The 19,634-nt window shown below is 54.0% G+C and overlaps 2 protein-coding genes across 2 annotated transcripts; both read right to left on the minus strand.

The window, feature by feature from the left end:
* Positions 1 to 1,873: 1,873 nt before the first annotated feature.
* On the minus strand, positions 1,874 to 9,190 carry LOC132232572 (zymogen granule protein 16 homolog B-like). The gene is made up of 5 exons (XM_059691947.1): positions 8,982 to 9,190; positions 3,924 to 3,974; positions 3,751 to 3,833; positions 3,459 to 3,564; positions 1,874 to 2,310 (listed from the first exon to the last, which is right to left on the minus strand). The coding sequence occupies exons 1-5, from the start codon at positions 9,188 to 9,190 to the stop codon at positions 1,977 to 1,979; spliced, it is 783 nt and encodes a 260-aa protein (XP_059547930.1). The 3' UTR covers positions 1,874 to 1,976.
* Positions 9,191 to 10,306: 1,116 nt separating this feature from the next.
* LOC132232987 (zymogen granule protein 16 homolog B-like) lies at positions 10,307 to 12,465 on the minus strand. The gene is made up of 4 exons (XM_059692869.1): positions 12,435 to 12,465; positions 12,223 to 12,305; positions 11,927 to 12,035; positions 10,307 to 10,783 (listed from the first exon to the last, which is right to left on the minus strand). Exons 2-4 carry the CDS (start codon positions 12,275 to 12,277, stop codon positions 10,429 to 10,431), a joined length of 519 nt encoding a protein of 172 aa, XP_059548852.1. The 5' UTR covers positions 12,278 to 12,305; positions 12,435 to 12,465; the 3' UTR covers positions 10,307 to 10,428.
* Positions 12,466 to 19,634: the final 7,169 nt, after the last annotated feature.

A 19,634-nucleotide genomic window follows, 5' to 3' on the forward strand; every position in this document is an offset into this window, starting at 1 on the left:
ACCAATTATGCAGCAGCAGGGCCCTCCAGCCTGGAGGAGCAGGAAGAAGGAGGGGGGCAAGGTGTGCCTCCCCCACGTTGGAGGACAAGGGCGTCCTGCACAGCTACCTCCGATGCACCTGTCAGAATGTCGCTGATACGTGTTCTGTGTATTTCTGTGCTGTTACTACTGACACCTAGAAAGACACGTCTAAAACACCCATCATTTTGAAGTAGGGATGAGTGTATATTTCAAGATACCTGGACAACTGTACTTAATATGACAACGTCCCAGGCCCTGTTGATGAGGTGGACAAGGTCACATTAATAATGGAAGGAGAAAAGAAATTTCCAGTAGAAGAGGATGGAAACAAGGAGGTGGTTTTTTCCTCACCCGAGTTCATGGGCTCTCTGCATTTCCCCCACAGACTCCAACTTAAGAACCACAGGTGGCTCTCAACCAGAACTTCAAATTAAAGGACAGAAAAACAAATACGTCAGCCGCACCTCACCCAGGAAGATGAGAATCGGTTGGGAAACCTTTGCCTTGGTCTGTGGTTCTGAGCCCAGACTCTGCAGCCAGACCACGTCAGGTTGAACCTCCTTTTCTGCCGCGCGCGGCTGTGGGGCCGAGGCCAAGCCACCGTGCTCGCTGTGCCTTCGTTTTCTCCTTTTGTAGACGGTGATGTGGAAGTCCTGTCCTTCGAGGGCCGCCGTGAGCAGGCAGTTCAGGTGGATGGGCACTGGGCACCATGACTGTTTGGCTGTTGCAGTTTGACAGATGTGTGCGTGCTCCGTGTCACAGCATAGAATGTGCTTCTTCCTGTGGCCACGGTCCGCAATGTTTGGAAGCCTTGTCCCGGAGGATTCTGGGACTCGGGCCTTGGCGAGAGATCGTGTGGGAGTCCCGGCTTGTGAAAGGAGAGACGAAGAGTGTGCCAGGCCTGGGTCTGCCCTAGTTCTCCGTTGCCGCCATAATCACTTACCACACTTCAGGGAGCAGTGTCCTTGGCTGTCTCTGGCTCTCACCTTTGCCCGTGTTGCCCCCTCTGCCTGGAATGACCTCTTCCCCTCGTCCCCATCTGGCCCGTTCTCACTCGGCCTCTAGGACTTAGCTCTTCCAGGAAGGCTTCCCTGAAGCACATCCCGGCCACCGCACCTCGGGGAAGGTGCCCATGTCCGATGCCCTGCATGTGTCCCCATCAACACAGATGCCACAACCAGCCGCCACCATCTGCGTCAGTGACGGACTCTTCCCCCAGGAGGTGCCCTTCAGCGGAACATCTGGTCTCTTCTTCCTCACACCCCTGCTTCCCAGGAGAGCCTGGCATGGGTGAGGTCTTGGCAAATATGTGCTGAGTGAGTGAATGAATGAGTGGCTTCCCTGAGGCCACTGACACACTCAGAGAGGCTAGGACGGAGCGGGGGCCAGCAGAGGCCGCCGGCTGGGCTTGGGATGGCGAGCAGGGCTGGGGGGCATCGTTGGAGCCCAGAATCCTCAAGAATTGTGCAGTCAGCCCCAGGTCGGTCCTGCATCCTCAGCAGACTCGCCGGGGCCTGGGGTGTCAGACCCACCTCCTGTCTCATCCTGCAGCTCCGTTCCCTGAGCTCTAACCCAGAGGCCAGGTTCCCCACACGCTCAGAGGGCTTTGGTTGTACACAGACCCAAGGACCACACCCGGACACCCTGTTCCTGCAGCAGAAGCTTTATTTGGGGGATTCTGATTCCGCGCCCCAACTTGGCTATCCCAGGGCTACCACCAGCCCAACGGCCTCCACAGGGTGACCCATGCCCCCAGCCCTGGGGACCCGGGAGTACTCATTTATTGTGGCGTTATTTAGTTGTTCTTTTTAAAATTTTTTATTAATTAATTTGAGACAGAGGGAGACATTGATTTGTTGTTCCACTGATTTGTGCATTCATTAGCTGATTTTTGTATGTGCCCTGACCAGGGACCAAGCCGAGACCTTGGCGTCTCAGGGAGTCCCTGCAATATTCTAGTTTGTGCTTTGTTGTATAGACTCCAGCTCTGCTAGAGGATAATCCCACTTAAAACCGATGCCTGTGATGCCAAGGAGCTGAGCCTGGCCGAAGAGTCCTGTGAGCACCTTTTCGGGCTCATCGGGGTAGTCGATGAAACTGCGGCCACTGTCCTGCCCGAATGTGGCCTGGCGCCCCAAGTTGGTATATACAACCAGGTAGCGGAGGTAGACCCTGTGTGAGCCGGCTACCCCTGTAATGTATTCATCTGGCTGCAGGATGAACTCCTGGGCACTCCCACCTGAGATGCCATATATTTCGCTCCAGGCGGATCCATATTTCAGCTGGATACTGGAAGAAAGGGGAGCTTTGAACACTCTGGATTCAGGCTGATTCCTCACCCCCAGGTCCTCTATCCCTCACAACCCCTCCCCGCAGCCACCAAAAGGGAGAACAGCCCTGTCACTGCTACGTAAGTCCCTGAGCACATGACTTGGGGATCCTGAGAGAGACAGGCCGCTCTGCGGCTTTCGGGCTCTGTGGTCTTGGGCTTGTGGCCCAGCCTTCCAGGCCTCAGTGTCTTCATCTGCATGTGGGGGTGATTGTGGGGAGCAGGCACTGAGATCATCCAGAAGGAGAGCTCTGCTAAATGCCAGATCACCATGGCCCTCAGGCAGCGCCAGCTGTCATCCTTGCTCAGAGCAGGAAGCTGTTCCCCAGCCAAGCTTGGGTTTTCTGAGCCCAAATAGCTCCAACCAAATCAGGTTGCAGGCCTGAGAAGCAAGTGACTTCTCACACTCGCCTGGGGAATCCCACTAGCTTTGCTCATCTGAGTTTATCTGTGTCCTTCTTCACACCTTGATGCCTAGCCAAGAGCCTCCTCCTCCACTGCTCCCTACCCCACACTCTGTCCCCTTTGCTACTGGCTGCTCTCCCCTGTTCTCTCTCCCATGTCCCCGGGAACCCCTAAGTGTAGAGCAAAGATTTCCCCCAGGCTTCTAGCAAGGACACCTCCCTAACATTAGGGGAATGGCCCTTGGCTTTCTGCCTCTACAGGGTCTGGCGAATTGTGCTCAAGCAGTGTTCCACTCTGACCCTCACTTCCTTCCTCATTGACCCTAACCTCCACCCTGAATTTCCCATCAGGCATTCTCAGACTGAAAGGCTGTTTTTTATTGAGTTGAGTTTGGGTTGAAAGGAGCAAGTAGGGAGAAACATTATTTATCCCTTTTTTAGATCAACCCAAGAAGCAATGTCTGCACTTGCAGGTGGAGACAGAAAGAAGTGGGACTGGTGTGCAGGAGAGGAGGTGGCTGAGGAAAAGGGACAAACCGAAAGGTGACGGCTGGTGGCTGCATGACTCCAAGACTGGCCTCAAGGAGTCATCAGGAGCCCAGTGAAGATGTTGCAGAAGAAGCGCTGAGCCCCCCTCCCCAAGTTCCCAAGACTGAGGCATGAATTGGGACAGAGATAGGACTTAGTGCCCAGCCCCTACTCACCTCCTAATTATGCCTATAGGACTTATAGACACCCGGATCCCAGATATGTCATTTTTATTGTCGATAGAGGAACTGAAATACGTGCCTCCTCCATTCCCATACATCTCTAGATGGACGAAAGCACCAGGTGAGGAAGAGAGAAAAAATTATACAGTAATACATCGGTTCTCTTTTTGCAGAACTGGATGAAGCCCCTCCAGGCAGATGAGTCGGTCCTGAGACTAGAGTTAGTCAAGGGCCAAGCCCAGACCCAGGGGATGGGCTGGAGGGAGGGAGACCCAGCCGGACTCACGGTCTGCCCAGCAGGTGGTCCTCCACAGGATGGTAAGGGTCAGCCACAGCAGCATGGTTTCTGGCTCCTGTGTCCCAAGGCTCCTGGAAAGAAGGGACAGGCCACCAGGCTCTCAGAGAAGGGCCCTGCCTGACCTGGTCCGTCCCATCCATGGGAGGGGAGCACCGCCCTACCTGGCCAGGAAAAGTCTTGTCGCCCAATCCTGGCACTGGGGAGACTTGCGCCTAGGCACCCGCCACCTGGCCTTTTATACCCCAGGCCTTGTGGGCCCCCATCCAGAAGGAAGGAGAAGGGACACCCTGAAGACAGATCGGTGGAGGCTCTTCCTTGGGGAGGCTCCCACATGGACATGCTGTGTTTGTTGTCCTGGCCCCAGAGCTTAGGCAAACAAAACAGGACTGGGACATGGGATTTTGCTGTCAACTCTGAGCACCTGAACTAGACCTTGACTTCAGAGGTGTGGGGAGTTTGCTGACAGCCCTTTCCGGGTTGGCCAGACAGGTTTGAACCCCATGAGGGGCCATAGGTGGAATGTCCATGGACGGTTCGTTAGGTCCAGGGCTCCTGCCTTGTGCACAATTGGATTGAGGACCTCATGCAGGTCTGGGCAGAGCCCATGGTTCCTTTGGCTTTCAGGAGTCCAGGTCAAGCACCCCTCTCTGAGAGCCCAGGAGGACAATCAAGTTCTCTGTGTCTGGTGTGAGGTGGTGGCCTCCCAGGGTCTGTCACATGGAAGATGTCTGTGATCTTTCCTCTGTGCCAGGCCTGAGAGTAGCTGGGAATGATACAGCCTTATTGGGGTGTGGGGTGACCAACAGCAAAGGTGACATGACAGAGGCACAGAGGATTGGGAAGAGGTGAACCTCCTGGCCAGCCCTTCTGAGAGGGTCTGGGGCCAGACCAAGGGGTCAGACTTTATCTGGAGGTAATAGGGTACTTCCCAGGATTCAGAGGACCCTGCTGGTGCAGCAAGTCTAGGCTTTGTGTGAGGGCTGGAACTAAGGCTGTCCACAGGGCCTCCCCAAACTTTTGGAAGAGTCATAGGGTCATAGTCATCAAGATAGGCCTGATGCCCTGGCCAGTGTAGCTCGGTTTGTTATGTTTCAGTAAAGCTGATTAAAATGCAGGAAAATCCTGAGAGAATACAGTTGAATATCAAAACTCTATAGAGGATCACATGATCTAAGTTTAGAAGAAGGAGACAAAACCATAAAGGCTGGGAGTCTGGTCTGGGTGAGTGCTCCATCAGTGGGCATTGTTGAAAGTCCTTGGACACGGCAGCAGAAGAGATCTTTTAAGGAGGGAATCTAAAGAGAGCTTAAGCAAATTCACCCAAAGGAGGAAAGGACAGGGGGCTTGTCTTGAACATTCTCTGCGGCTGGCCTTCTACTCTGGGTAGTTGCTTCTGTGTCTCCAATCCCTTGGGGGTCATCTCAGGCAGGACCTGTCTGCTCTCTTCCTCCTCAGCCCTGGACTCTGTCTCCTCATTAAGCCCTGAAACCTGTAGGAAAAGGTTCTCCTCAGTTCCCTTTCCTCTACCTCCAGGAGCCCCAGGAGCCTTCACACCTGATCTCTCCTCCCCAGATCCTCCCCTGAAGTGTTCTCGAAGTCTGTCACCCCGACCCCCTGGTCCAGGACCTGGAGTGCCACCTCGGAGCCAGGCTGTTGTTCCCGGTCCTCTCCCTCCTCTCAGTCCTGCCTTCAGCGCTCAGGGTAAGACCCTGCCCTCTCTGTCCTTACCCCCCAGCATGAAGCCTGGCCTCCCCCTGCTGAATGCAGAGCTGAGCCAGACATTTGAAGATGGGGCCCTGAACCCAGGACCTGTCTTGCCCCCTCACTTTCTGCCCCACTCTCTGATATACTGCTGCCTGCAGAGATGCAGGGCCAAGGGGAGCACCCAGGGGGATTGGATCTTCCTGGGGGTGGTGGGCCTCATGAAGGGGCGAGTAAGACTCAGGGCCTAGGGCTGGCTCCCCAAATGTGTCAACTCTGTGCTGCTTCTCCGAGGAGGGTTTCAAACCACTGGAGCCCCTAGAGCAGGCCCTGCCCTCCCCGCTCAGGCTTCCTGGTGATGCCACCCAGCACACCCTCGGTCCCACCTAGGCTCTGGGTGCTAGAGAGAGGGAACGATTCGGCCTTGAGTGGGGGAGAGGCAATCCTAAATGAAGCTGGAGAAAGTGCTCAAAGCTTGGAAAGGCTCGGCACACGTGTGTCAAAATGGGAGCGTGTGAAGGATCCCTTCTCTGGGGTTTTCCTGGTGCCTCAGTGCCTTGGTCGTCAGCAGCAGAGACCCACTTCATCACGTGCGGTTCTGTCTCCCTGATCTGCCCTTTCCTCTGGCTAGAGTGGCGGTCCTCCCTGACAGACCCAGTCCTGACCACTCCGCCCACCCCCAGCGCCCTCTCCTCCCACAGCTCCCAAGTGTCTTGGGTTAGGGCTGCCAAATTCAGCAAATAAACATACAGTGCACCCCATTACAGTTTGTTTCAGATATACACAAATAATTTTTTAGGATAACTATGCCCCATGCAGTATTTGGGATATGCTTACACACACACACACACGCACACACACACACACAAATCAATATTTGGGACATAGTTATTCTTTTTGAAAATGCAAGGTTTGATATACATATACATAGACTAAGAAAATTATTCATTGTATAACTAAATTCGAATTTAACAGGGTGTCCTGCATTTTTTCTGGCATTCCTCCTTGGGATGTATCTTGGAATGTAAGAGCAGGAATAGCTGATCTACACAGAGCCTGGCTGGAAGGCCTTTCAGACTCTCTCTCTGTCTCTCTGCTGTTCTTTGTTCATCACTTTTCAGCCCTTTGGTGGACAGGCTGCCCCAAGGCCTGTATTCACACGTGACCCCACCAGGCACACGCAGAACCCGCCCACCTGAGGCCCTGAGAACGGCTGGCTCAGCGTGGATCAAGCTCCACCTGTGGCCATGGGCTTAGGCGAAGGCGTGGGCCAACGGGCCAGTGCGGCAGCCTCAGCCTCACTCTGGGTGGACGGCAGGAGCCGCCACAGAAGGCCGACCGGACAGCTGCCCACACTCTTAGAGAGTCCTTCCCGCCAGGGCAGCAGGAGGTGACTGCCCACAACACCCGTGGCTGTGGGCCCTGCCCCGCTGGCTGGCAGCTGTCCACCGGCCCCGCAAGGCACGCAGGAATAGACTTAGGGGCAGCGGGCGACCAAGAGGACAGCTGTGGGTGTCCTGCTCACACCTGGAGACCGAGGAGGAGGCATGTGTCTAAAGAGGCCTCCTTGGAGGGAGGGCCGTGGTCATTGGTTGGAGGACGGGGGGCACAGCACCTGCCCGGTAGGGAGGCCCCAGGAGTAGCCCGGGGCGGAGGGCGGTCACAGAAGGGAAAGAACTGGCCACTTCTAGGGGTGAAGCGGACTGCAGTACAGCTCAGAGCTGGGCAGATGCAGGAAGGCCTCCTAGACGCTGGGAAATTGGGGCGGGGGTGATGGGGTTGGGGGGTGGGGGGCTGCAAGGGGGGGGCTGGCTGAGCTGGGAGGAGGTATGGAGTCCCACTCCTTCCCAGAATCCAGCTGAGGTTTGGGGGCGTTGTAGCCCCTGTACGGAGGCCCTTGGCCACGGGGCCCAGGAACTCCTGCAGTGAGCTGGGGAGCGCATCCCCGCGGGGCCCAGAGCGCGCGCCATCATCCAGAGCCTGCTCCGGAGCACCAGCAGGGGGCGACAGGCCGCCTTCAGGTGCCCTTCCTTGAGCCGCCGCCCCCAGCTCCTGTCAGCCAGCGGTCAGCAGCAGGCACTCTTCTGCCATCTAGGAGTCTAGGATCGGCTTCAGGTGGCAATCTGCCCCGAGAAGCTCTCTGCCCGCCCAGGACCCGGCGCGGGGAAGGGGTCCCAGGGAGGTCGCCTGAGGGTCCTGGATCCCACCTGGCGCTCGCTCACCTGGCAGAGCCGGCGTCCAGGTGACTCGCGCGAGTACCAATGGGCATGGCCAGAGAGACCCTGAATGCCCGTGTTGAGTTAAAGATCCTGCACATACCAGAGCCCGCGTGGTCCTTGTCACCACAGGGGGTGGGCCTGGACCCGGGCCGTATGCGAAGGTTGCACCCTGATGACCCCCAAGTCCTGAGCACAGGTGGGGCATCTGAACCAACGCCTGCCTCCGAGGTGCCAGGCAGAGCTTGGCAGGGGGGCGCGCTGGGCGTGCTGCGGGAAGGATGGAGGATTCCTGAGAACTCCTCCACAAATAAGGATCCACGGTGCCGCCCACTGTGCTGCACTGTTTGTCTATACAACAACCTGAGCAGGTGCCATTGTCTGTCCTCCTCCCCCTCCCCTTCTTCTCCCACTCTCCTCTCCCTCCTCTCATCCTGCCTGATCCCTGTCACAGGCAATGACTTTAGTGCTCTCCCATCTCTGACCATCCTGTGGCCACACCAGGAGGTTTTGGGAAGCAGGGAAAGGTGAGCACCCATGAAAGGGGTCAAGAATCCCTTAATAACTGAAAACAGGTTTCCCTTTTAGCAAATCAAGGGCAAGAAACCAATTATGCAGCAGCAGTGCCCTCCAGCCTGGAGGATCAGGAAGGAGGAGGGGGCAAGGTGGGCCTCCCCCACGTCGGAGGACAAGGGCGTCCTGCACAGCTACCTCCGATGCACCTGTCAGAATGTCGCTGATACGTGTTCTCTGTATTTCTGTGCTGTTACTACTGACACCTTGAAAGACACGTCTAAAACACCCATCATTTTGAAGTAGGGATGAGTGTATATTTCAAGATACCTGGACAACTGTACTTAATATGACAACGTCCCAGGCCCTGTTGATGAGGTGAACAAGGTCACATTAATAATGGAAGGAAGCCCTAACCGGTTTGGCTCAGTGTATAGAGCGTCGGCCTGCAGACTGAAAGGTCCCAGGTTCAATTCCGGTCAAGGGCATGTACCTTGGTTGCGGGCACATTCCCAGTGGGAGGTGCGCAGGAGGCAGGTGATCGATGTTTCTAACTCTCTATCCCTCTTCCTTCCTCTCTGCAAAAAATCAATAAAATATATTTTTTAAAAAATAGAAGGAGAAACAAAATTTCCAGTAGAAAACGATGGAAACAAGGAGGTGGTTTTTTCCTCACCCAAGGTCATGGGCTCTCTGCATTTCCCCCACAGACTCCAACTTAAGAACCACAGGTGGCTCTCAACCAGAACTTCAAATTAAAGTACAGAAAAACAAATACGTCAGCCGCACCTCACCCGGAAGATGAGAATCGGTTGGGAAACCTTTGCCTTGGTCTGTGGTTCTGAGCCCAGGCTCTGCAGCCAGACCACGTCAGGTTGAACCTCCTTTTCTGCCGCGCGCGGCTGTGGGGCCGAGGCCAAGCCACCGTGCTCGCTGTGCCTTCGTTTTCTCCTTTTGTAGACGGTGATGTGGAAGTCCTGTCCTTCGAGGGCCGCCATGAGCAGGGAGTTCAGGTGGATGGGCACTGGGCACCATGACTGCTTGGCTGTTGCAGTTTGACAGATGTGTGCGTGCTCCGTGTCACAGCATAGAATGTGCTTCTTCCTGTGGCCATGGTCCGCAATGTTTGGAAGCCTTGTCCCGGAGGATTCTGGGACTCGGGCCTTGGCGAGAGATCGTGTGGGAGTCCCGGCTTGTGAAAGGAGAGACGAAGAGTGTGCCAGGCCTGGGTCTGCCCTAGTTCTCCGTTGCCGCCATAATCACTTACCACACTTCAGGGAGCAGTGTCCTTGGCTGTCTCTGGCTCTCACCTTTGCCCGTGTTGCTCCCTCTGCCTGGAATGAGCTCTTCCCCTCGACCCCATCTGGCCGTTCTCACTCGGCCTCTAGGACTTAGCTCTTCCAGGAAGGCTTCCCTGAAGCACATCCCGGTCACCGCACCTCGGGGAAGGTGCCCATGTCCGATGCCCTGCATGTGTCCCCATCAACACAGATGCCACAACCAACCGTCACCACCTGCGTCAGTGACGGACTCTTCCCCCAGGAGGTGCCCTTCAGCGGAACATCTGGTCTCTTCTTCCTCACACCCCTGCTTCCCAGGAGAGCCTGGCATGGGTGAGGTCTTGGCAAATATGTGCTGAGTGAGTGAATGAATGAGTGGCTTCCCTGAGGCCACTGACACACTCAGAGAGGCTAGGACTGAGCCGGGGCCAGCAGAGGCCCGCAGGCTGGGCTTGGGATGGCGAGCAGGGCTGGGGGGCATCGTTGGAGCCCAGAATCCTCAAAAACTGTGGAATTAGCCCAGCGTGGGTCCTGCATCCTCAGCAGACTCGCCGGGGCCTGGGGTGTCAGACCCACCTCCTGTCTCATCCTGCAGCTCCGTTCCCTGAGCTCTAACCCAGAGGCCAGGTTCCCCACACGCTCAGAGGCTTTGGTTGTACACAGACCCAAGGACCATACCCGGACACCCTGTTCCTGCAGCAGAAGCTTTATTTGGGGGATTCTGATTCCGCGCCCCGACTTGGCTATCCCAGGGCTACCACCAGCCCAACGGCCTCCAGCCCTGGGGACCCAGGAAGACTCATTTATTGTGGCGTTATTTAGTTGTTCTTTTTAATTTTTTTATTAATTAATTTGAGAGAGAGGGAGACATCGATTTGTTGTTCCACTGATTTATGCATTTATTGGCTGATTCTTGTATGTGCCCTGACCAGGGACCAAGCCAAGACCTTGGTGTATCAGGGAGTCGCTTCAGTATTCTGGGTTGTGCTTGGTGGTGTAGTCTCCGGCTCTGCTAGAGGATAATCCCATTTAAAACCAATGCCTGTGATGCCAAGGAGCTGAGTCTGGCCGAACAGTCCTGTGAGCACCATACCGGGCTCGTCGGGGTAGACGATGAAGCTGCGGCCACTGTCCTGCCCGAATGTGGCCTGGCGCCCCAAGTTGGTATATACAACCAGGTAGCGGAGGTAGATCCTGTGTGAGCCGACCAGCCCGATAATGTATTCATCTGGCTGCAGGATGAACTCCTGGGCACTCCCACCTGACACGCCATATATTCTGCTCCAAGCGGATCCATATCTCAGCTGGATACTGGAAGAAAGGGGAGCTTTGAACACTCTGGATTCAGGCTGACGCATCACCCCCAGGTTCTCTATCCCTCACACACTCCTCCCCACAGCCACCAGCAAGAATAGCCCTGTCACTGCTACGTAAGTCCCTGAGCACATGACTTGGAGATCCTGAGACAGACAGGCCGCTCTGCAGCTTTCGGGCTCTGTGGTCCTCGGCTTGTGGCCCAGCCTTCCGGGCCTCAGTGTCTTCATCTGCATGTGGGGGTGATTGTGGGGAGCAGGCACTGAGATCATCCGGAAGGAGAGCTCTGCTAAATGCCAGGTCACCATCCCTCAGGCGGTGCCAGCTGTCATCCTTGCTCAGAGCAGGAAGCTGTTCCCCAGCCAAGCTTGGGTTTTCTGAGCCCAAATCGCTCCAACCAAATCAGGTTGCAGGCCTGAGAAGCAAGTGACTTCTCACACTCGCCTGGGGAATCCCACTAGCTTTGCTCATCTGAGTTTATCTGTGTCCTTCTTCACACCTTGATGCCTAGCCAAGAGCCTCCTCCTCCACTGCTCCCTACCCCACACTCTGTCCCCTTTGCTACTGGCTGCTCTCCCCTGTTCTCTCTCCCAGGTCCCGGGGACCCCTAAGTGTAGAGCAAAGATTCCCCCCAGGCTTCTAGCAAGGACACCACCCTAACATTAGGGGAATGGCCCTTGGCTTTCTGTCTCTACAGGGTCTGGCGAATTGTGCTCAAGCAGTGTTCCACTCTGACCCTCACTTCCTTCCTCATTGACCCTAACCTCCCCCCTGAATTTCCCATCAGGCATTCTCAGACTGAAAGGCTGTTTTTTATTGAGTTGAGCTTGGGTTGAAAGGAGCAAGTAGGGAGAAGCATTATTTATCCCTTTTTTAGATCAACCCAAGGAGCAATGTCTGCACTTGCAGGTGGAGACAGAAAGAAGTGGGACTCGTGTGCGGGAGAGGAGGTGGCTGAGGAAAAGGGACAAACCGAAAGGTGACGGCTGGTGGCTGCATGACTCCAAGACTGGCCTCAAGGAGTCATCAGGAGCCCAGTGAAGATGTTAGAGAAGAGGCGCTGAGCCCCCCTCCCCAAGTTCCTAGGACTGAGGCATGAATTGGGACAGAGATAGGACTTAGTGCCCAGCCCCTACTCACCTCCTAAATATGCCTATAGGACTTACAGACACCCGGATCCCAGATATGTCATTTTGATTGTCGATAGAGGAACTGAAATACCTGCCGCTTCCTCCATTCCCATACATCTCTAGATGGACGAAAGAACCAGGTGAGTGAGAGAGAAAAAATTACACAGTAATATATCGGTTATCTTTTTGCAGAACTGGATGAAGCCCCTCCAGGCAGATGGGACGGTCCTGAGACTAGAGTTAGTCAAGGGCCAAGCCCAGACCCAGGGGATGGGCTGGAGAGAGGGAGACCCAAGCCGGACTTACGGTCTGCCCAGCAGTTGGTGCTCCACAGGATGGTAAGGGTCAGCCACAGCAGCATGGTTTCTGGCTCCCGTGTCCCAAGGCTCCTGGAAAGAAGGGACAGGCCACCAGGCTCTCAGAGAAGGGCCTTGCCTGACCTGGTCTGTGTCCTTGGGCACATATTGTAGCCTGCAGCCAGACCTGGTCCCATCCATGGGAGGGGAGCACCGCCCTACCTGGCCAGGAAAAGTCTTGTCGCCCAATCCTGGCACTTGGGAGACTTGCACCTAGGCACCCGCCACCTGGCCTTTTATACCCCAGGCCTTGTGGGCCCCCATCCAGAAGGAAGGAGAAGGGACACCCTGAAGACAGATCGGTGGGGGCTCTTCCTGGGGGAGGCTCCCACATGGACATGCTGTGTTTGTTGTCCTGGCCTCAGAGCTTAGGCAAACAAAACAGGACTGGGACATGGTATTTTGCTGTCAACGCTGAGCACCTGAACTAGACCTTGACTTCAGAGGTGTGGGGAGTTTGCTGACAGCCCTTTCTGGGTTGGCCAGACAGGTTTGAACCCCATGAGGGGCCATAGGTGGATGTCCACGGACGGTTCGTGGGGTCCAGGGCTCCTGCCTTGTGCACAATTGGATTGAGGACCTCATGCAGGTCTGGGCAGAGCCCATGGTCCCTTGGGCTCTCAGGAGTCCAGGTCAAGCTCTCCTCTCTGAGAGCTGGGGAGGACAATCAAGTTCTGTGTGTCTGGTGCGAGGTGTTGGCCTCCCAGGGTCTGTCATGTGGAAGATGTCTGTGATCTTTCCTCTGTGCCAGGCCTGAGAGTAGCTGGGTATGAAACAGCCTCAATGGGGTGTGGGGTGACCAACAGCAAAGGTAACATGACAGGAGGCACAGAGGATTGGGAAGAGGTGAGGCTCCTGGCCAGCCCTTCTGAGAGGGCCTGGGGCCCGGCCAAGGGTCAGACTTTATCTGGAGGTAATAGGGTACTTCCCAGGGTTGACGGGACCTTGCTGGTGCAGCAAGTCTAGGCTTTGTGTGAGGGCTGGAACTAAGGCTGTCCACAGGGCCTCCCCAACCTTTTGGCAGAGTCATAAGGTCATAGTCATCAAGATAGGGGCTGATGCCCTGGCCAGTGTAGCTCAGTTGGTTGGGCATTGCCCTATGCACCCGAAGAGTTTTCCAATTTGATTCCTCGTCAGGGCACAGGCCCAGGTTGCGGGCTTAATTCCCATTCGGGGGGATACAAGAGACAGCCGATCAATGTTTCCCTCTCAAATCGATGTTTCTCTCTCTCTCTCAAAATCAATAAAAAATCTTTACAAAAAAAGATAGGGGCTAATTGTGGGCATGGGTGCTGGAGCCAGACCATGTCCAAATCCTGTCTTTTGTACTTACTAGTCATGGGATTTGGGGCATGTACATCACCTCTGTGTGCCTTGATTCATCTGATATGTACGGATAACAGTAGAACTGACTCACAGGATGTTGTGACAATTCAGCAAGATGCTTCTCCAGCTAAGAGCCTGAACACCGAAGACTTATGCCATGCAGGCAGGTGTACGAGGTTTTGCTTTGCAGCATCCTTTGCAATCACAGATTTGAAACAGCGGACTTACACGTCTAGAGGCAAACCCATTAAATAAATGATTGTGTCCTCTATGCAGGGAAATACAGTGGGGCCTTGACTTACGAGTTTAATTCGTTCCGTGACGGAGCTCGTAACTCAAATTGCTCGTATGTCAAATCTTAAAGTGAACGAGTGAGACACGTGATGCTGGGCTGATGTTCTGGTGTTCACTGTGACGTTCGCTGCGCCAACTAGGGGTGGGGTATCTGAAGCTGGCTCGTCACCCGAATTTTAGCTCGCAACTCAAAGCAAAAAATCGGCCGAGAGACGGCTTGTATCTCGAAAAACTCGTTAGTCGGGACACTCGTAAGTCAAGGCCCCACTGTAGTACACGATGTGAAGAGGAATAGAACACTTCTGCTGCACCGGCACATTGCCCAAGGACACAGGCCAGTGGAAGCTCGAGGGTTTAGGATGTCCCCATTTGGCTAAAAGAGAATGGCCTCGCGTGTGCACAGACAGACTTGCTCCGGGAGTGCTGGTTCGCCAGGAACGGAACAGTCTGGTTTCATTGAGATGGCAATGCTGTGAGGCCTGAGAGATGGAGTGGAGGCCCTGTTTAGCTGGCAACTTCATTACCTACGTTCCTAGGCCCGGGGCAGCTACTGTAGCCTGCAGCCAGACCAGGCCCTCTTCCTGTTTCTGCACAGCCCGTGAGCTAAGAACACTTTTCACATGTTTAAATGGTTAGAAAAAAATTCCAAAGAATAGCATTTTGTGCCACATGAACATTCCATGAAATCCCAGTGCCATCACCCATCAATGAAGTGTTATCCGCATTCAGCCCCACCCGCCAATTTGCATGTAGTCTGGGGCTGCTTTCCACTACGGGCAGAGCTGAATCCTCGTGACAGAGACTTTAAGACTTAGGAACCCTAGGGAGATGCAGCAGAAGGGAGTCAGAGAGACTTGAAACAGGAGAAGGACTCCATGCGCCATTCCTGGCTTTGAAGATGAGCAGGGCCAGGGGGGCAGAGGTAGGGGTTCTACAACTGCAAGAAACTGAATTCTGCTGACAACTGGCATGAACATGGAAGTGGGTTCCTCCCTACTTCACCTGAGACACCTTGACTGCAGCCATGTGAGACCTTAAGCAGAAGCCCAGTCACCGAAACTGCGAGATAATAAACGTGTATGGTTTTAAGCTGGGGAGAGAGAGAGAGAGAGAGAGAGAGAGAGAGAGAGAGAGAGAGAGAGAGAGACCTAGATGCCTGGCTGGCATGGCTCAGTGGTTGAGCTCTGACCTATGAACCAGGAGATCCCAGGTTAGATTGCCAGTCTGGGCACATGCCTGGGTTGGGGGCTCAATCCCCAGTAGGGGACATGCAGGAGGCAGCCAATCAATGATTCTCTTTCATCATTGATGTTCTCTCTCTCTCTCTCTCTCTCTCTCTCTCTCTCTCTCTCTCTCTCTCTCTCTCTCTCTCTCCCTTCCTTCCTTTCTGAAGTCAATTTAAAAAAAAAAAGACTTATAAAACCTAAACATAACCTTTCACCCATAAAGGCAGCGGAACTCGGGTGAGCCCTGTTTCCCTGCTCTGGAACAGCCACAGCCCCGTCCACGGTACTGGCCACACGGGGCCTGGGGGGCTGTAGAAGGGTTTCATTTAACAGCCACCCTTTGGGGAGACCAGAGCAGAGAGGCCCTCTAACTTGAAAACTGCACCCTTTCCTCTGGCCCTGAACTGGCCTCCCAGGCCCTCCCACCCAGGTCCCGGGAACCTCCTGCCAGAAGGAGGCAGAAGAGGCCCCGGGGCTCCGGGTGGCAGGAGCCAGGAGGCTGCACAAAGGGCCTTGTGTTCCAGCCCCAGCCCAGCCTGAGGGAATTTTGGGGCGTTTTGCGGCCAATTCAGGTGCCTTCTTCCCAGCTCCAGGCTGGCAGGGTTTGGAGCCCAGAGGAGGGTCTGTCTGGGCCCAGACTCCAGGAAGCACTACCTGGGGTGGGAGTTGGAGGAAGGGACAGTTTCTGGCCTGAACAAAGAGGGGATGGCACAAGTTGCCCGAAAGTACCCATGAGGTGTATTTTCGTAGAGCCACGGGTTATAACGGAGGCACATGCACACACATGCGCTCACACACGGATGTGCCCTAAACACACACACTCGCCCACGAACGCTATGCATAGGAGCTTACACATGCCTCCCACACACATGCCTACACTCGTGCACACCTGTGTAGGAGGCCCCCATCCTGGAGGAGACCCACCCCCTGTTCCACCTTGGCCCAGAGCTGGCCCTGCGGCTGAGGGAGACTCAACACAGGCCCTTTGTCCCTCGGGACCAGGGCTCCCCTCGAGGGGATTTACTGGGCATTTACAAGGCCATAATCCCCTCCGTGGGCGTGCCCCAGAACTCACTCTGTCAGGAGCCCAGAACAATGGGGCCTTCTCCACACAGCAGGCCCTGGCCTGGCTGCCTGGTTTGTTGAGGGATGGGTCAGGGCTGGCTGCCCTGGTTTCCCTGCCATCTAGGTGTGGAGCTTGGGCATCATGAGGCACAACAGACAAGAAGGCCTTCATCCCCTGTCCTCTCGGCTGGTCCAGGCTCCCTGCGGCCCTAGGCAGGGAGCCCCCACCTGCCCTTGGGGGCTGGAACCTGTGTCCTTGGCTTGGATCTTCAGCTTCAGGGGTGAGCCTGGCCTGGGCAAAGGTAGGGGAGCTGGACCCTCCATGTGACCTCCTCTGATCCCTGGGGACCAGGAGTCAGAGGAAAGAGCCTGCTGGCGAGGGGAAAGGGGATGACTTTTATGGTTTTTGTTTTTGTTTGTGGGTTTTTAAAAAATATATTTTTATTGATTTCAGAGAGGAAGGGAAAGGGAAAGAGAGATAGAAACATCAATGATGAGAGAGAATCATTGATCGGCTGCCTCCTGCACGCCCCCTATTGGGGATTGAGCCCGCAACCTGGGCATGTGTCCTGACAGGGAATCGAACCGTGACCTCCTGGTTCGTAGGTTGATGCTCAACCACTGAGCCACGCTGGATGGGCAACCTTTGCGGTCTTTGTAGCTTGCCCTTGAGCGGCTGCTGCCAAGCGGGAAGGCCCACCCTAAGGGGAGCAATTCAGCTTTACGTTTCTGAACCTCTCAATGCTCACCGACTTGTTTACTCACTAATGCAAATTCTTTGTTGGATGCAGAGCAATAAACTACAAATTTATCTGCACTTCCCCCAGAGAAATTAAATAATTTTCTTGGAAAACCAGGACACCCAACCACACATTATGCCTAATCGTTTATGTAATTAAAATTCCATTAGTGTAAGCGTTGGAAATAAAATGAAACTACCCAAGTATCAAGCTGAAGAGGTCCAGGTTCCGATTCCCCAAGGCCACCCTGGCACGTGGTTTTTTTAACCTTGTGTATTATTAGCTTGTGCTGCTGTAACAAATCTATAAACTGAGGGCTTAAGCCACAGGCTGTATCCTCCCTGAAGTCCCCAGAACCCCCACCGCCAGCTCCACTGAGGCCCCCACCCCAATCTGCCTCCCTCCTTTGGGAGGCTCCACACATCCCTAGGCCCAGCACGCTTAGAGAATTATTCCCTTTGTTAATATCTCCTTGTTGTTTTCTAGAGTTTGGAGGTGTCTTAGAAAAACAAGCATGTGGGTCCAAGCCTCTGTCCTGACCCCATACCCTAGCCATCCTTCCATCTGCCTGTCCTTGAATCTGTCTTTCCAAACAGATTTCTGGAACAATGTTCAAACAAAACTATGGTTATTTCCAGATAGGATTTCAGACATTTTTCTCTATTCTTTTTCTGTATTGCTTCAATCTCTATATATAAAAGGCTAATATGCAAAGTGTCCCCTTGGGAGTTCCACTGGGAGACTGGGGGTTGGATTGCTCACTATGACATGCGCTGACCACCAGGGGGCGGCGAGGAACAAAGGAAGGCCAGCATCTGGCAGCCGGGGGAAGGGAGGCCCTGATGGGCCCTGGTCGCCAGCCAGGCCTAGAGTTTCGAGCCAGGCACAAATTTCGTGCACTGGGCCTCTAGTTTTTTAATAATACTGTACCAATCTTACAAAAACAAAGTAGTCTTTTGAAAACTGAGATGCATTTTCCCACACATGCTGAGCCTGCAACCAGGTACACGCCTTTGCCGGGAAATTGAACTCAAAACCTTACAGTCCACAGGCCAACACTCTAACCACAGAGCAAACCAGCCAGGGCTCATGGAGGTGTCGTTTTTAATGACATTTGTCAACAACTCAAATGCCCAACACCAAAAGGGTTAGCAGTTTGGTTCTGGTGATTTTCAAAAGTTTTTTTCTTATGCTTCTTTCTAAACAGAATGCATTAATATTATAATCATCATACAGCTATTTTTATTTTGCAAAGAGGCCTGCTTCTGAAATGACGGAACCATTTCTCCCATTATCTTAAACAGTTGTCCAGGGCAGCACTGTGATCAGACTGTGAAAGACAGGCTGTGTGCAAATTCTTCTTCAAGCCATGATCCACTTTTCACCTGCAAAGGAGGCTTGATTAAAAGGGGAAAAAACAACTCCTTTGCAGGTAGATAATCTGGATACGTAGCTTTGCACCTGGTCATAGACGCAAACAGGGAAAGACCTGGAGGTGGAGAGAAAGGGAGAGACCATTGAAGAAAGACTCTACAGAGTGAGGCTGCTCAGCTGGAGCCTGAGAGTGGGGGTGATGGGGAACAGGGGGACAGGGGGTGGGGTCATCGCGACATAGACTGGAAATAAGCACTGATTCAGTCACCTTAAGTTACCCCCATGTTTACACACCTGCTTTATTGAGCAAATTTCAATGAGGACCGAGACCTGGGTGCCATTTCCTAACCTGGAAATGAGCTCTTGGGCAGCGATGTCTCAGCTCACCAGCGCCCCCTCCTGTTGGATGAGCCACAGGACAGGGACAGGTCCAGAAAGGAATGTCATTTTAGGGAAGAATCCACCCGAGAAGACGGAGGATGTCTGATCAGGAGAGCCTACAAGAGGGAGGGACCAACAGAATCTTGAAGATCCAGTCTGGCCCTAGAGACCATGGGGCAGCATCTCACAAGTCCCTTATGAAACTCCTCCAAAACCAGGGCTCCAAGTTTGCAGAATTCTGCCTACTGTATGTCCTCTTACAGTTTCCTGATGCATTTTAGCAGATCAAAGTCATCAAGAAGTCCTGCAACAAAGAAACTAATTTAGCTTTCCCAAAAATCTGTGACCACACAGTCCTTTCACAAAGAAAGCCCATTAGCATCTCTTGGAAATAACGTTGCATGGGAACCACGGCAGAAGATGACCCATACGTGAGGAGGAGGGCTGGGCTGCCCCAGGATCAGTCTGGAGAAGCGGGGAGTACGATGGTCCTCTTGGCTCGGTTTCCATGTTGGGGCCTCAGCAGTTTGGAGCTCTCTCCCTCTCAGAGTCCTGCTGGCTGAGCTAAGATGATGATAATGATGGCAGTAGCTTAGCGCTTACTCTCTGCCATTAGATATAAAAAACTAAGCTGTCGCCGAAACCGGTTTGGCTCAGTGGATAGAGCGTTGGCCTGCGGACTGAAAGGTCCCAGGTTTGATTCCGGTCAAGGGCATGTACCTGGGTTGCGGGCACCTCCCCAGTAGGAGATGTGCAGGAGGCAGCTGATCGATGTTTCTCTCTCATCGATGTTTCTAACTCTCTATCTCTCTGCCTTCCTCTCTGTAAAAAATCAATAAAATATATTAAAAAAAACTAAGTTGAGCCCGGCCAGCGTGGCTCAGTGGTTGAGCGTCAACCTATGAACCAGGAGGTCACAGTTCAATTCCCAGTAGGGACACATGCCTGGGTTGCGG

The sequence above is a fragment of the Myotis daubentonii genome, chromosome 4, assembly GCF_963259705.1.
Source record: "Myotis daubentonii chromosome 4, mMyoDau2.1, whole genome shotgun sequence".
In the NCBI taxonomy this organism is placed as follows: domain Eukaryota; kingdom Metazoa; phylum Chordata; class Mammalia; order Chiroptera; family Vespertilionidae; genus Myotis; species Myotis daubentonii.